Source organism: Panicum virgatum, chromosome 4N (genome assembly GCF_016808335.1).
Source record: "Panicum virgatum strain AP13 chromosome 4N, P.virgatum_v5, whole genome shotgun sequence".
NCBI classification, from domain to species: Eukaryota; Viridiplantae; Streptophyta; class Magnoliopsida; order Poales; family Poaceae; genus Panicum; species Panicum virgatum.
Window position 1 is genome coordinate 39,215,098 of NC_053148.1, and position 15,465 is coordinate 39,230,562.

Here is a 15,465-nt window from a genome sequence, read left to right on the forward strand (position 1 = left end):
TAACACAGTATTTTTCACTTCATCTAGACGATAGCCTGCTTGATGAGTTCAATTCCTAACGCATTGTCTACAGCACTTTTTCATCCTTTTTTTCTGGAAGACATAGAGGCTGGGTTTAGTTCCCAAGAAACTCCCCTAATTCCAAATTTTCCATCACATTGACATCACATCGAAACATTAAATATAGCAAATGACACATGCATGGAGCATTAAATGTAGATAAATAAAAAAACTAATTGCATAGTTTTGATGTACACGACGAGACGAATCTTTTGAGCCTAGTTAGGTCATGGTAGGACAACAATTACCACAAACAAACGAAAAATGTTGCAGTATGCTATAGTGTCCGATGTGACTTTTCGCATCCCCTTTTCCCTCCATCTAAACACAGCCAGAGTAAAATTTCTATCAGTACATCAGCAATTAAAGCAGAAGTCAGCAACACCAGAGTTCGATTGCGCGACACACCGCCACGGCGCCACATAAGGTTCAGCGAAAGTACATGAGTCTTCAAACAGTGATCCTTGCGCTGTCCACGAATGCCATGAGATTACGCTCCGACGACCCTCCTTTCTCCGTGGCCTCTGCGACCATCCGCTTCCACTTCCCCGCCATTTGCCGCACCTCCGCCGCGGCCTCCGAATCCCCCATCACCTCTTCGACGCACCGCCTCACCTCCACCGCTCGCAGCACGCCGCCGCCGTCCACCTGCGCGCGCACGCCGACGCGCCAGTCGCGCACGTCGAGCTGCGTGTTCATGCTCTAGTCCGACATCTGCGGCACGCACACCATGGGCACGCCGCTCGCCACGCTCTCCAGCACCGAGTTCCAGCCGCAGTGCGTCACGAAGCACCCCACCGCCGCGTGCCACAGCACCCGCACCTGGTCGCACCACTCCACCGCGACGCCGTTCTTGAGGCGCCCGCGCACCTCCGCCTCCGCCTCCCCGAGCGCGGCCATGACGTCCTTCCGGATGACGCAGAGGTACGGCCTCCCGCTCCCCTCGAGGCCGAGGAGGAGGTCGTCGAGCTGCTCCCTCGCCATCGAGGCCAGGCTCCCGAAGGAGACGTAGACCACGGAGCTCGCCGGCTGGGCGTCGAGCCACTCCATGTACTCGGCGCCGTCCTGCTTGAAGATGCCGGCCTCGTCGTCGCCGGACGGGAGCACGGGGCCGACGGGGAGCACGTCGTGCGCTCCCATGGCAGCGAGGGCGCCCACCTCGAGCTCTTGGCACGTGTTGACAAGGACGGTGGCCCTGGGCCTCTCCTTGTCAAGCGATTCGATCAGGTCGCGGATCGTGGTGAAAATGCTGTGGAAGATATCGGAAGGGTCGGTGGAATCAGCGATCAGGAAGGACGGCAGGTCGCCGATGGCCCGGGGCGCCAGCCCGGGGAGCTCCACGACGAACGACAGGTCTTGGCGGTGCTCGGCGACGACGCCGGCGCAGCCGTGGAAGTAGTGGTGGTAGATGGCGAACACGGCGGCCCACATGTAAGTGTCTACATCACTGCACAGTCAGCCTGCCACATCAGCTTCTGGGGTATGGCGTGGTTGAATTGGACCTAGATGACCCATTTAGATAGATTAGGGACCCAAAAATGCAATTTCATAGTATGGGGACCTGGATGAGAATCGTCCGATAGTTTAGGGACCGGTCATGAAATTTACTCAAACAAAAATGACAAAATTGTAAAATCTTTCTACACAAATCATCAGAATTTAGGCGATTAGAAACTGATGGTCTCTGGAAATGTGAAGAACCCAGAGGAACACAATCTGCACCGGAAAGAGGAGGAGATGAACGAACGGCATCAGCATAGGTGCGCTTATTTGATCGAAGTTCAATTCAGTGAAAATTGATTTCAAGGGAAGCAGACACAAATGATTCAGCAAGATGAAGACTGTGCTCATTCCATGGATGAAAAGCCACTTTGAAAGATGCATCCGAGATAATGCACAAATTGTAGATCACCTCGCCTGAGGAGACTGTGAATTTAAAAATCCAATCTTTCACCTCAACCAAAGGAAAATCAGAGGCAAAAACCCCACGAACCGATTGGAGAATGAGATCAACATTTGTCTCATCCAATTTAATTTTTGAACAGGCAAAAGAGGCGATAAACCAGAGACTACGAGCATCATCGGGAGAGGATGAAGTCACTGTAAAACTGTGCAGAGATCATACCTTTTTGGAAAAATCAACACCAGGAGAAGGATCTAAGATGAGTCACAGACATGATTGATGAAGAGGAGAAGCGGTCCGTAGAGAGGAATCAGATGCGTAGGTTGCCATGGTCAATCGTCAAGGGGAACGTTGTTCCTATGCGCGTCATGGTCCTCCAGCCCATGCCTCTATTCTCCAGTTGCGTTTTTGGTTCCTGGTGGATACTGAGAATGAAAGTAAGGATCCATCATCCACTCCCTTGCTAGCTTCATCGGTCTTGTTTGGTTTATGCCATTATAGAAAATAGTAACACTTTGACCGCTAATTACGGTGTCAAATAAAGTCAGTTTACAAAACCAACTTCAGAACCCTGCGCTAGAACTCTGAAGATTCTAATGAGGCATTTGACCGCGTGATTTGAGGATGGTTACTGTAGCATCACTTTAGCTAATCGTCGATTAATTACCACCATTAGATTGGTCGCGAAAAGTTACACACATTCTTAAAAAAAATTTGCAAATAGACTTTATTTGGTTCTTCATACGGAGACTAGAAAAACTATTCTAAGATCCCTATAATGGAACCAAACGAGGCCATCCTTCGGCAGCTGCTCAGCCGGCCGCAGCACTGCCTTCACGCAACCACCGTGGCACCATCACCATCAGACATTCAGACGGATAACACAGTATTTTTCACTTCATCTAGACGATAGCCTGCTTGATGAGTTCAATTCCTAACGCATTGTCTACAGCACTTTTTCATCCTTTTTTTCTGGAAGACATAGAGGCTGGGTTTAGTTCCCAAGAAACTCCCCTAATTCCAAATTTTCCATCACATTGACATCACATCGAAACATTAAATATAGCAAATGACACATGCATGGAGCATTAAATGTAGATAAATAAAAAAACTAATTGCATAGTTTTGATGTACACGACGAGACGAATCTTTTGAGCCTAGTTAGGTCATGGTAGGACAACAATTACCACAAACAAACGAAAAATGTTGCAGTATGCTATAGTGTCCGATGTGACTTTTCGCATCCCCTTTTCCCTCCATCTAAACACAGCCAGAGTAAAATTTCTATCAGTACATCAGCAATTAAAGCAGAAGTCAGCAACACCAGAGTTCGATTGCGCGACACACCGCCACGGCGCCACATAAGGTTCAGCGAAAGTACATGAGTCTTCAAACAGTGATCCTTGCGCTGTCCACGAATGCCATGAGATTACGCTCCGACGACCCTCCTTTCTCCGTGGCCTCTGCGACCATCCGCTTCCACTTCCCCGCCATTTGCCGCACCTCCGCCGCGGCCTCCGAATCCCCCATCACCTCTTCGACGCACCGCCTCACCTCCACCGCTCGCAGCACGCCGCCGCCGTCCACCTGCGCGCGCACGCCGACGCGCCAGTCGCGCACGACGAGCTGCGTGTTCATGCTCTGGTCCGACATCTGCGGCACGCACACCATGGACACGCCGCTCGCCACGCTCTCCAGCACCGAGTTCCAGCCGCAGTGCGTCACGAAGCACCCCACCGCCGCGTGCGACAGCACCCGCACCTGGTCGCACCACTCCACCGCGACGCCGTTCTTGAGGCGCCCGCGCACCTCCGCCTCCGCCTCCCCGAGCGCGGCCATGACGTCCTTCCGGATGACGCAGAGGTACGGCCTCCCGCTCCCCTCGAGGCCGAGGAGGAGCTCGTCGAGCTGCTCCCTCGCCATCGAGGCCAGGCTCCCGAAGGAGACGTAGACCACGGAGCTCGCCGGCTGGGCATCGAGCCACTCCATGTACTCGGCGCCGTCCTGCTTGAAGATGCCGGCCTCGTCGTCGCCGGACGGGAGCACGGGGCCGACGGGGAGCACGTCGTGCGCTCCCATGGCAGCGAGGGCGCCCACCTCGAGCTCTTGGCACGTGTTGACAAGGACGGTGGCCCTGGGCCTCTCCTTGTCAAGCGATTCGATCAGGTCGCGGATCGTGGTGAAAATGCTGTGGAAGATATCGGAAGGGTCGGTGGAATCAGCGATCAGGAAGGACGGCAGGTCGCCGATGGCCCGGGGCGCCAGCCCGGGGAGCTCCACGACGAACGACGGGTCGTGGCGGTGCTCGGCGACGACGCCGGCGCAGCCGTGGAAGTAGTGGTGGTAGATGGCGAACACGGCGGCCCACATGTAAGTGTCTACATCACTGCACAATCAGCCTGCCACATCAGCTTCTGGGGTATGGCGTGGCTGAATTGGACCTAGATGACCCATTTAGATAGATTAGGGACCCAAAAATGCAATTTCATAGTATGGGGACCTGGATGAGAATCGTCCGATAGTTTAGGGACCGGTCATGAAATTTACTCAAACAAAAATGATCAAATTGTAAAATCTTTCTACACAAATCATCAGAATTTAGGCGACTAGAAACTGATGGTCTCTGGAAATGTGAAGAACCCAGAGGAACACAATCTGCACCGGAAAGAGGAGGAGATGAATGAACGGCATCAACATAGGTGCGCTTATTTGATCGAAGTTCAATTCAGTGAAAATTGATTTCAAGGGAAGCAGACACAAATGATTCGGCAAGATGAAGACTGTGCTCATTCCATGGATGAAAAGCCACTTTGAAAGATGCATCCGAGATAATGCACAAATTGTAGATCACCTCGCCTGAGGAAACTGTGAATTTAAAAATCCAATCTTTCACCTCAACCAAAGGAAAATCAGAGGCAAAAACCCCAAGAACCGATTGGAGAATGAGATCAACATTTGTCTCATCCAATTTAATTTTTGAACAGGCAAAAGAGGCGATAAACCAGAGACTACGAGCATCATCGGGAGAGGATGAAGTCACTGTAAAACTGTGCAGAGATCATACCTTTTTGGAAAAATCAACACCAGGAGAAGGATCTAAGATGAGTCACAGACATGATTGATGAAGAGGAGAAGCGGTCCGTAGAGAGGAATCAGATGCGTAGGTTGCCATGGTCAATCGTCAAGGGGAACGTTGTTCCTATGCGCGTCATGGTCCTCCAGCCCATGCCTCTATTCTCCAGTTGCGTTTTTGGTTCCTGGTGGATACTGAGAATGAAAGTAAGGATCCATCATCCACTCCCTTGCTAGCTTCATCGGTCTTGTTTGGTTTATGCCATTATTGAGAATAATAACACTTTGACCGTTAATTACGGTGTCAAATAAAGTCAGTTTACAAAACCAACTTCAAAACCCTGCGCTAGAACTCTGAAGATTCTAATGAGGCATTTGACCGCGTGATTTGAGGATGGTTACTGTAGCATCACTTTAGCTAATCGTCGATTAATTACCACCATTAGATTGGTCGCGAAAAGTTACACACATTCCTAAAAAAAAAATTTTGCAAATAGACTTTATTTGGTTTTTCATACGGAGACTAGAAAAACTATTCTAAGATCCCTATAATGGAACCAAACGAGGCCATCCTTCGGCAGCTGCTCAGCCGGCCGCAGCACTGCCTTCACGCAACCACCGTGGCACCATCACCATCAGACATTCAGACGGATAACACAGTATTTTTCACTTCATCTAGACGATAGCCTGCTTGATGAGTTCAATTCCTAACGCATTGTCTACAGCACTTTTTCATCCTTTTTTTTCTGGAAGACATAGAGGCTGGGTTTAGTTCCCAAGAAACTCCCCTAATTCCAAATTTTCCATCACATTAACATCACATCGAAACATTAAATATAGCAAATGACACATGCATGGAGCATTAAATGTAGATAAATAAAAAAACTAATTGCATAGTTTTGATGTACACGACGAGACGAATCTTTTGAGCCTAGTTAGGTCATGGTAGGACAACAATTACCACAAACAAACGAAAAATATTGCAGTATGCTATAGTGTCCGATGTGACTTTTCGCATCCCCTTTTCCCTCCATCTAAACACAGCCAGAGTAAAATTTCTATCAGTACATCAGCGATTAAAGCAGAAGTCAGCAACACCAGAGTTCGATTGCGCGACACACCGCCACGGCGCCACATAAGGTTCAGCGAAAGTACATGAGTCTTCAAACAGTGATCCTTGCGCTGTCCACGAATGCCATGAGATTACGCTCCGACGACCCTCCTTTCTCCGTGGCCTCTGCGACCATCCGCTTCCACTTCCCCGCCATTTGCCGCACCTCCGCCGCGGCCTCCGAATCCCCCATCACCTCTTCGACGCACCGCCTCACCTCCACCGCTCGCAGCACGCCGCCGCCGTCCACCTGCGCGCGCACGCCGACGCGCCAGTCGCGCACGCCGACGCGCCAGTCGCGCACGACGAGCTGCGTGTTCATGCTCTGGTCCGACATCTGCGGCACGCACACCATGGACACGCCGCTCGCCACGCTCTCCAGCACCGAGTTCCAGCCGCAGTGCGTCACGAAGCACCCCACCGCCGCGTGCGACAGCACCCGCACCTGGTCGCACCACTCCACCACGACGCCGTTCTTGAGGCGCCCGCGCACCTCCGCCTCCGCCTCCCCGAGCGCGGCCATGACGTCCTTCCGGATGACGCAGAGGTACGGCCTCCCGCTCCCCTCGAGGCCGAGGAGGAGCTCGTCGAGCTGCTCCCTCGCCATCGAGGCCAGGCTCCCGAAGGAGACGTAGACCACGGAGCTCGCCGGCTGGGCATCGAGCCACTCCATGTACTCGGCGCCGTCCTGCTTGAAGATGCCGGCCTCGTCGTCGCCGGACGGGAGCACGGGGCCGACGGGGAGCACGTCGTGCGCTCCCATGGCAGCGAGGGCGCCCACCTCGAGCTCTTGGCACGTGTTGACAAGGACGGTGGCCCTGGGCCTCTCCTTGTCAAGCGATTCGATCGGTCGCGGATCGTGGTGAAAATGCTGTGGAAGATATCGGAAGGGTCGGTGGAATCAGCGATCAGGAAGGACGGCAGGTCGCCGATGGCCCGGGGCGCCAGCCCGGGGAGCTCCACGACGAACGACGGGTCGTGGCGGTGCTCGGCGACGACGCCGGCGCAGCCGTGGAAGTAGTGGTGGTAGATGGCGAACACGGCGGCCGGCTGGATCCAGTACAGCGCGGACGGGACGCCGCGCTCGCGCGCGACGCCTTCCGCCCACGGGAGCAGGAGCGTGTACAGGACGCGGGAGACCGAGCGGCCCCGCGCCGCGAGCGCGTCCACGAGCCCCGCGACGCCGCGCGCGCCCGCGGCGTGGAAGGACGCCATGTAGGCGTTGAACGCGCCCGGGTCGGCGCTCCGGACGTACCCGGCCTCCGTGCCGTCGGGGAAAGGGAGGAACTCGAGGCGGCCGTCCTCGTCTCCGCCGTGGTGGAGGGCCCCGGCGGCGCCGTCGGGCTCGGGCGTGGCCGGGAACATGCGGGCGTGCCCGGCCTCGGTGGTGGAGAAGGTGACGAGCGCGTCGGGCGCGGCGGCCAGCAGGCGCCTGGCGAGGCGGAGCGCCGGGGCGATGTGGCCCTGGAACGGGAAGGTTAGCACGAGGAAGTGCGGCCGTGGCGACATCTCCTCCAGACTCGAGTCGTCCGCTCCCTCGCGCGCACGACTGTGTGGCTTACCCTGCTCGCCTTTATGTGCAGCAGCCGTAGTTGATGTCATCACCCATCCTCTAATGGGCAGGAATTTACTCTGCACTGTGCCAAACAGAAATTTGTATTTTTCAGATATGTGGCATAACGATGCCTAACATCAAACAGGGGATGTTCTAATACATATTTTTGCTTACTATGAGAAGAAGGTATGAACAAATGGATTCTTTTCTTTATTCACACATTGCAATGGTCATTCTTAATGTTGAAAGGAAACCATGTTCATCGGCAAGTTGCTTGGATATACTGATTCTCGTGGGAACCAATGCATTTAGGTCTTAACATTATTTACAAAAGATTGTGCTGATATAGAATTATCTACTACTATTCCAGGTTTCAATATATTTACAAACTAATTGATCAGTCCTTCAGAGGCTTCCAGGTTCAGCCGTGGTCATCACGAGTACAAGCTGATAAGAGCAACAACTGTATGGAGCATTGCAGGTTCTGTGAATTGTGCTAATAAATAATGGGTTAACAAGCATGCCATTGTCAGCATTGAGTTCATCTCCTGTTTACTCTTCCTGCTATTCCAAGAAGATTTGGAGAGGAAGGTTGTTTGTTCTTCCTGCCATTCCAAGAAGATCTGGAGAGGAAGGCTGAGGTGCTCTAGAAGAAAATATTTCTACTTTGGGGCCATGTAAATCACAGAATCAAGTTAGCATAAATTATTGGGAGCTCATGATTCTTTTTTGGACTAATTTCAGGTTTCCACACTGATACAACATGATTGACTAATTTCAGGTTTGATTTGGTTATTCTATTCTCTTCTCGATTTAATGAATGCTTTGATATTTTCCGCTAATTAAAGATGGGTTGTGATAGATCCAGGAAGAGTATTAGTGATGGGTTTGAATACTAAGACCTTAGCTATCTCTATATAAATGGAGGTTTTTTCCTTTGGGTGTTTTTTCATTCATTAAGTTCAGCTTTTTTATTGCTGTATGTACCAAGCTGAATGCCATACATGAGCTCCAATATGTCTGTTCTAAGAGATTTACCTGATAATACTATATGCCAATATCAGGTTATTTTTGGTACAGTCAAGGACACAGTTAGAATGCTTGCATGGTAGAGCTGACAAGTTCAAGCAATATGGCTACAATGCAGTCCTTATGCAATCTGATTCTGTCAAGTATGCTCTTATGCAACATGTGATTTTTTTTCTTCTGCGGCCATTTGTGGGGAGTTTATCTAAATGCCTAAAGCATGGACTTTACAATCCACTTAAAGCAAGTATTGCAGATGGGATATACATCACTAACAGTGTTTCATTCTCCTTTGTAATTTTTGACATTCCTGTTTTCTGCCTTTATTGATACAAAATTTGGTTACAAAATTTTGACATCTCTAACAGCAGAAGGCACTGCAAGATCCCAGAACAAGACGCTCGAGAAACGGGATCGGCGGCAGCAAGGACACGAGGGCCGGAGGGGAGGAGCAACCAGATGGAGGTGCGTGGTCAACCATTCCCCTTTAGTTCATGACTGCAGGCTAGGCGTCCGAACAAACAAATTGAGCTGTAAAGGTGTAAAGAGTAGCCTAGACAATCCTGTAATTGTGTTTGATGGGATGGCTTGTCCAAAGTTAAACGAAAGAATCAATATTGTTCTCTCTTCGTAATCGCATTGAATCGTCTCTTTGGGCTGTTGTAATACTTCATTCGGAAGGGTATTCTTCACCCGCAGGTTGCTCACAGATAATGCTGCTTTACTACGTTAGTTGCAGGTCACTTACTTTGCACATACATTGGATTCAAACATTGGCAGGCTTTGACTGAGCCTCTCGTTTGGAATGTTGGTGGTAGGTTCCAAGATGAGGCTCAAGATGGATAATATCTTTTGTTCTTCTATTTTCAATTTTTTTTGCTTCATTTTCATGTATTCTTCTGCTCCTAAATAAAGTTATTTTTTCATCTATTGGTCTCTTAAAGCTAAGTTCGTTAGTTAGCATTAGAATTATAAGGCCTTCTTTACAGTGCTGCAGTTTTTAGGTTTGTAGGTTGAGTATTCTGGCCATATTTGCATAAGATGTTTCCGAAGTGATCCAGGGGATTCGAGAATTCCACGCCGTGCAGGTTGAATTTTGATTGACCCAAGATATATGCAGCAGAATGCATTGGTTAGGTGCGTGCTAGCGAGTTGCATGCAGAAGATGGGGGTTTTGTCCCACATCGCCAACACAAGGCATGAGCGATCAGCTTATAAGCGGGGGTTGTCGCTATTATTTTGAAATTTTAAAACACGCACACTTGAGAAATCGTCCTTGCAGATCAGGTCCATTTCTAGGTTCCTCACGTGTTGAGCCCGATGAGGGCCCTTACCCCTCCATAAGCAATTTTTTTTACAATCTTTTAAGCATTTTCTTTTGCAGCAATAATATCTTCCTTCCTTGCAGCTGTCACGGTGATTCATGCCCGTGTCCGTGTGGAGATCTAACAAAAATAGAAACTATTTTTGCTCCCCATACTTAAGTGCGTGTATCTATATACATTCAAAACTTGTAACTAGGGTGGAGATATTTGAATTAATGAGTTCCCTAAGAAGCAGCACATACCAAATTTATTTATGATAATTTTAGTAGTTCATTTGATGTAATCCAATTATTTTAAGTAATTTTGCTTTTTAAACACGTGCCACGTGTGTGCATGCTGAATGTTGTCACTTATTATGAATTTACTTTATGAAGACTCTTATCAATTTCAAATATCTGAAATTTGATGTCTCCTTACAAGATGTAGATGCTGAATTTGAGCTTACAAGAAAGGTGGATAATGGAAATAGGTTTGCAGAGATTACCCAAAACATTACCAACATTACTGCAAATGTGACATCTGGATGGAGCATTTTGAAGGAAGAATTCACATTTCCAGCTAGGAGTACCCCTTTCAATAGTTATCATGCTTCCACTATTGTACAGGTATATGGCCTCTGGTTGTAATAGCATTTTAAAGAAGATATGAGAATCTCTCACATATGAATTTTGCCTCATCAGATTGATGAAGGCTATTTTTTGGTGGCATATTTTGGTGGATCCATGGAAGGTGCTCTGGATGTCAAAATTTGGTTGTAGTGATATAGTGTGGGTTCAATTCATCAAGTATACTCAGTTTTTTTTATGTTTGTTGTTTTTACCTAGAAGATTTGCTTTTACTAAAACATTTTATATTTTTAGGGTGGTCACTGGCATCCTGTTCTGTTTTAGCTTCTCTCTGGTGAGCTACTTTTTTTTTTACAATATTGGTCAAGAGGTCCAGGAGTATGACATTTATTAATGACCTTTTAGCCTTTTATCTCGCATATAGTAATGACATTTATTAATGACCTTTTGGCCTTTTATCTCGCATAGAGTAGGCTGATCCAGAGAAATAGATATAAAGTTTGACTTTGTTGTAACTAAAATTTAGTGTGTGTTTTTTTGCAATATTGTTTTTTAAACACTTGCGGCACGTGCACGCTACTAGTATTTAAAATATATCATTGAACATCATCACATGGTAAGTATGCGTGGCACGTACGTTTATCCCGAGTATATTATTAAACATCATCATTTAGTAGTTTCTCTTTCTTAACCTACGGAGTAAATGACAATGAGCTTGGCAGCGCTGTCTTTTGGAGCAGCAGCCGGCCGATCAGTTGACGCCACGTCTAGCTAGAAGACCAATTAGGATTGAAATCAAAATAGACCCGGACCCACCGGCACATGAAATTTTTTCCTCGCGGCCATATGGGATCCGGCGGATCGCCAATTCAGCAGGCTTGAGTAAAGGTGGCAACGGATAAAATTAACGAAGATATTAATTTTATAAATTTGTATCCGCTTGCTAAAATTTGTGTCCATATCGTGTCCGCAACCCGCTACGGACAGGAAAAGACGCCCTACGCACTATTCACGGATACATGCATATCTGCTGGCACGCCTGTACCCGCAAGCTTCAGAAAATTATATAACCATATTTTAATCATTTGTCAATATTAATATATCGATGAATGCACCTCTATACTCAACCTGAATAAATTATAGCCCAACAAGCAACATGTTAACACCATTTAGTTGTGGAAACAAAAAATCTGAGCAAATAAATGAACTAGTCTTATATATTATATGTTGCGGGTTTGCAGATTCGAGTATCAATTTTTCAAACGCGTAAGGAAATATTCGTTGGCTTTAGATTTGTTCCTGCGCCCGTGCCCGCCGGCAAACTCAGACTGTATCTGCACCCATTAGATTCGGTATCCGTAGGTATGTAAGACCCTATTTGTTTACAGAAGCTTTTTTTTAGCATGTCACATTAAAAAGAATTTTACTATTTAGAAGTATCGAATAAAATATGTTTATAAAACATTTTGCACAGATGAGTGCTAATTTGTCAGACGAATCTAATGAGCCTAATTAATATATGATTTGCTATAGTGATGCTACAATAACCATATGCTAATTATGAATTAGTATACCTCATTAGATTTGTCTCACAGTTTAGCCCTAGTGTTTTGCAATTAGATTAATTTAATACTTCTAAATACTAAAATTCTTTTTGATATAATATAATATAAAGTTTAACTTCTAGATCTAAACAACCTCTGGATATTTTGTATCTCTTGCCATCTCGCTTGAGGAACGAGAAGAAAATCGAAGCACCTGCCCGCCACCACCTCTAGGTCCATTTAGTTCATGAAAAATTTTGGATAAAATTTTTTAAAAACTTTTACAAGACTAATTAGGAGTATTAAATATAGATTAATTATAAAACTAGGGAAATTGTAAGATGAATTTTTTAAGCTTAATTAATCCATCATTAGAGGTCATTTATTATAGTACGAGATTGTCTAATCATTACATAATTAGATTCGTCTCGCGATTTTGCTCAGGGGTTATGAAATGAGTTTTGTCAGTTATCCAAATTTAATACTTTTAATTATTGATTAAATGTTCGAAGTTACTGTAGCATGAGAAAATTTTGGAAAAGAGCGCTCGGAATCGGCGTGGACAGATGAGTGAATCACGGATAGGCAAAGGAGAACAGGAGTTCCATAGAAAATGGAAGAAACCGAGACGCGCTCGTGAGTCGTGACTCGATGAGCGGACATGTGCGGGCAGGCAAGAGTATCTTCAACAGTTCTTGATAATTTTTTTCCAATAATTGAAATTGGGATATGTTTTAATAATAATTTTAAAATTATTAAGAAAGTTGATTTTACAGTCTATCAATAATTTTCTTCCAATCCAACTATTTTATTAGGAGAATCAAAACTCCCTCCTTTATTTAGGATGAAGTGAGGTGAGGTGAATTGTTGGGATATCCCAATAATTATTGAAAAAAGAGAAAGGTTTTGAGAGATTGCTGGAGCCACTGGCGGACCTACAGGGTGGCCAGGGTATGTCATGGCATACCCTAAGCCAGCCCTCCTCTACACTAGTGACTTCTTTGATTTGGATTTGGTCGAATTTGAATTGTAATTTGGTAATTATATTGATAACATTAGACATGAGAATAGCGCTAAAGGTCTAACCAATCCTATTGACGTCTCAGTTAAGCTAGTTCAAACTAGGAGGTTTTAAAATTGGTCTTGCTTCTACCGGTGACAACGGCAAGGGTTGAAAGGGTCATTGACTTTAGTGAAAATTAAGCTAAGAAATAAGATGGGAGATTGTGTTTTGAATGATTGTCTACACACATTCATCGAGCGAGATATTTTCTTTCAAGTGGATGAAGATGATACAATTAATATTTTCATAAACTTTAATGTTGAAGTATAACTTAATTGCCCACCTCTTCCATCAGCTTTAAGTTTTTGGGTTGAATTGGTTGATACATGCAATTCAATATTTAAGAAGTGTAGGCTTAATAAGAAGAAATAACGTAATCTCTTTGAACTATTGTAGGTGTATAAGCTTATTTTATACATTTCTAGGATTCAATATGCTTTTACTATTTATATTGTAATCTATGCAAGTATTGAACTTAATTGCTTATATACCGAATTGTTCGTAGAACTTTTTATTGTGTACCGAAATTTTTTAGATTGTAACGAATATCAAATTGTATGTTGAAATTTGACATGGCATACCCTAAGTTTCAATCCTAGATCCGCCACTGGCTGGAGCATTGGTTTCTTATCTACCCTCCCAATATGGTAGTTGAATTGGAGATAAAGGAACTGCTGGAGATGCTCTAAAAAAAATTAAAGGTGATAAAAAGTTAGCTTTTTAGCAGAAACACCTTCTAACTCATGATTTCTGTAGGTGTACCCTTTATCTGACCTCCCTTGACCCCGATAGACAGATCTAACATGAGGGGTACAACGGATCCAACATAGTTGACAAACGTTTTTAATTATTTTTTATTTTTGTAGTATATATTTTATAGTACCAGCCACATCTATCATAACTATTGCTTATTAATCTCTTCTCCTTAATCCTAAAGTGTTAAATCAAATATATGCATACATCTCTCTTTATATAAAGATAATTGTCATCTTTTCCAAAACTAAAATTCGATGCTTTTTGTGATGAGCAGCATGCTATGGCGTTGATCTGGATGAGTGGTACTAAGATAGAGCTGGATTTGCCCGGGTATTAATTGTGATTGTGATGTATACAAGTTAAAATATATTTACTCTCAGAAAGGTTAATTAGAATAAATTCAAATTTTATTGTACTATGTTAATATGATCAATAGGAGTTTACAAGAAAGTTGGAAGGAGTGAGGACTGAAGCCAAATGTAAAACCACATCTACAGTAGGATGATGATTGACGAGCGGTGGAATTTGGTTGTATTTAGATGTTTAGGGGTAAAAATTTTAGAACGGAATCTTGCTATTTCGGAGTACTAAATAAAATTTATTTACAAAACTTTTTGCATGGATGAATTATAAATCGCGAGACGAATTTAATGAGTCTAATTAATCTATGATTAATTCATAATTAGCGAATAGTTACTGTAGCATCTCAAATTTCAGTTGCACCTCAAATTAGCATGATGATAGATGCTTGCATGTGTATCTATTCATACTTTTATTTAAATTTTAGATGTACAAATTTAAGTGTAATTAGAATTGGTAACATGTTAACTAGGGGTGCCAATGGGTGACCCTTAGAGGCACCTCCAATCCTCTTTAATTCAAAATATTATACTAATTTTCAAAAATGATATTTTATTTTTGAAAATTAGTACAATAGAGGGTTGGAGGTGCCCCTAAAGGTCACCCATCGGCACCCTGATGTTAACACTTAACCCGCAGGTAACACTATATATGGCCATGCAGCCCGAGCCCGTTAGCCCGGCCCAAGGCCCGTTTTTTTTGCCTGACCCAAGCACGGCCCGGCCCGGTGACCTACGGGCCCGGGCTGGCACGGCCCGTGGGTGCAGGCCGTGCTTGGGCCGCACCCCAGGCACGTGGGCCGGCACGGGCACGGCCCGTTTTTAACAGCCGGCCTGGTAGCGGCCCGTTCCTCTCCACCCCATTCCCCATTCCCTCATTTTGGTTCACTGGAGGCCTGGTCGATGACGGCCCAGCCCGCGACGCGGCCTTCGCCAGCCCCGCCTCCTCCCCAAACCCTAATCAACCGCCCGCCGGCCGCCGCCCCAAACCCTACCCGCTGGAGCCGTCGCCGCCGCTCACTCCCACTCGGTGGAGCTCACTCGCTCTCACTCGCTCTCTGCCGTCGCCGCCGCTCACTCCCTCTCGCTCTCTATTGTCGGCCGGCTCTTGACCTCTTGTCTCTA

General features: G+C 46.1%; 1 protein-coding gene, 1 long non-coding RNA gene and 2 pseudogenes across 5 annotated transcripts; 1 reads left to right on the forward strand and 3 right to left on the reverse strand.

The window, feature by feature from the left end:
- Positions 1–428: 428 nt before the first annotated feature.
- LOC120669386 lies at positions 429–1,491 on the reverse strand (annotated as a pseudogene).
- Positions 1,492–3,270: 1,779 nt separating this feature from the next.
- LOC120670127 (crocetin glucosyltransferase, chloroplastic-like) lies at positions 3,271–4,348 on the reverse strand. Its single transcript, XM_039950133.1, has one exon. The coding sequence runs from the start codon at positions 4,331–4,333 to the stop codon at positions 3,353–3,355; it is 981 nt and encodes a 326-aa protein (XP_039806067.1). The 5' UTR covers positions 4,334–4,348; the 3' UTR covers positions 3,271–3,352.
- A 1,696-nt stretch (positions 4,349–6,044) lies between these two features.
- Positions 6,045–7,687, reverse strand: LOC120671031 (annotated as a pseudogene).
- A 29-nt stretch (positions 7,688–7,716) lies between these two features.
- LOC120671032 lies at positions 7,717–10,859 on the forward strand. Of its 4 annotated transcripts, none has more exons than XR_005673474.1 (4): positions 7,717–7,887; positions 8,072–8,482; positions 9,096–10,657; positions 10,733–10,859. It is a non-coding gene; the product is annotated as an uncharacterized LOC120671032 (long non-coding RNA). The 4 variants fall into 4 exon arrangements; XR_005673477.1 differs by lacking the exon at positions 10,733–10,859 and having other exon boundaries at positions 7,719–7,887; positions 8,072–8,182; positions 8,279–8,482; positions 9,096–9,459; XR_005673475.1 differs by lacking the exon at positions 10,733–10,859 and having other exon boundaries at positions 7,719–7,887; positions 8,072–8,873; positions 9,096–9,459.
- The last annotated feature ends 4,606 nt before the right edge of the window (positions 10,860–15,465 follow it).

Coding starts and splice junctions, on each gene's coding strand:
- LOC120670127 (XM_039950133.1), bottom strand. CDS start 4,333: ATGTGGGCCGCCGTGTTCGCCATCTACCACCACTACTTCCACGGCTGC.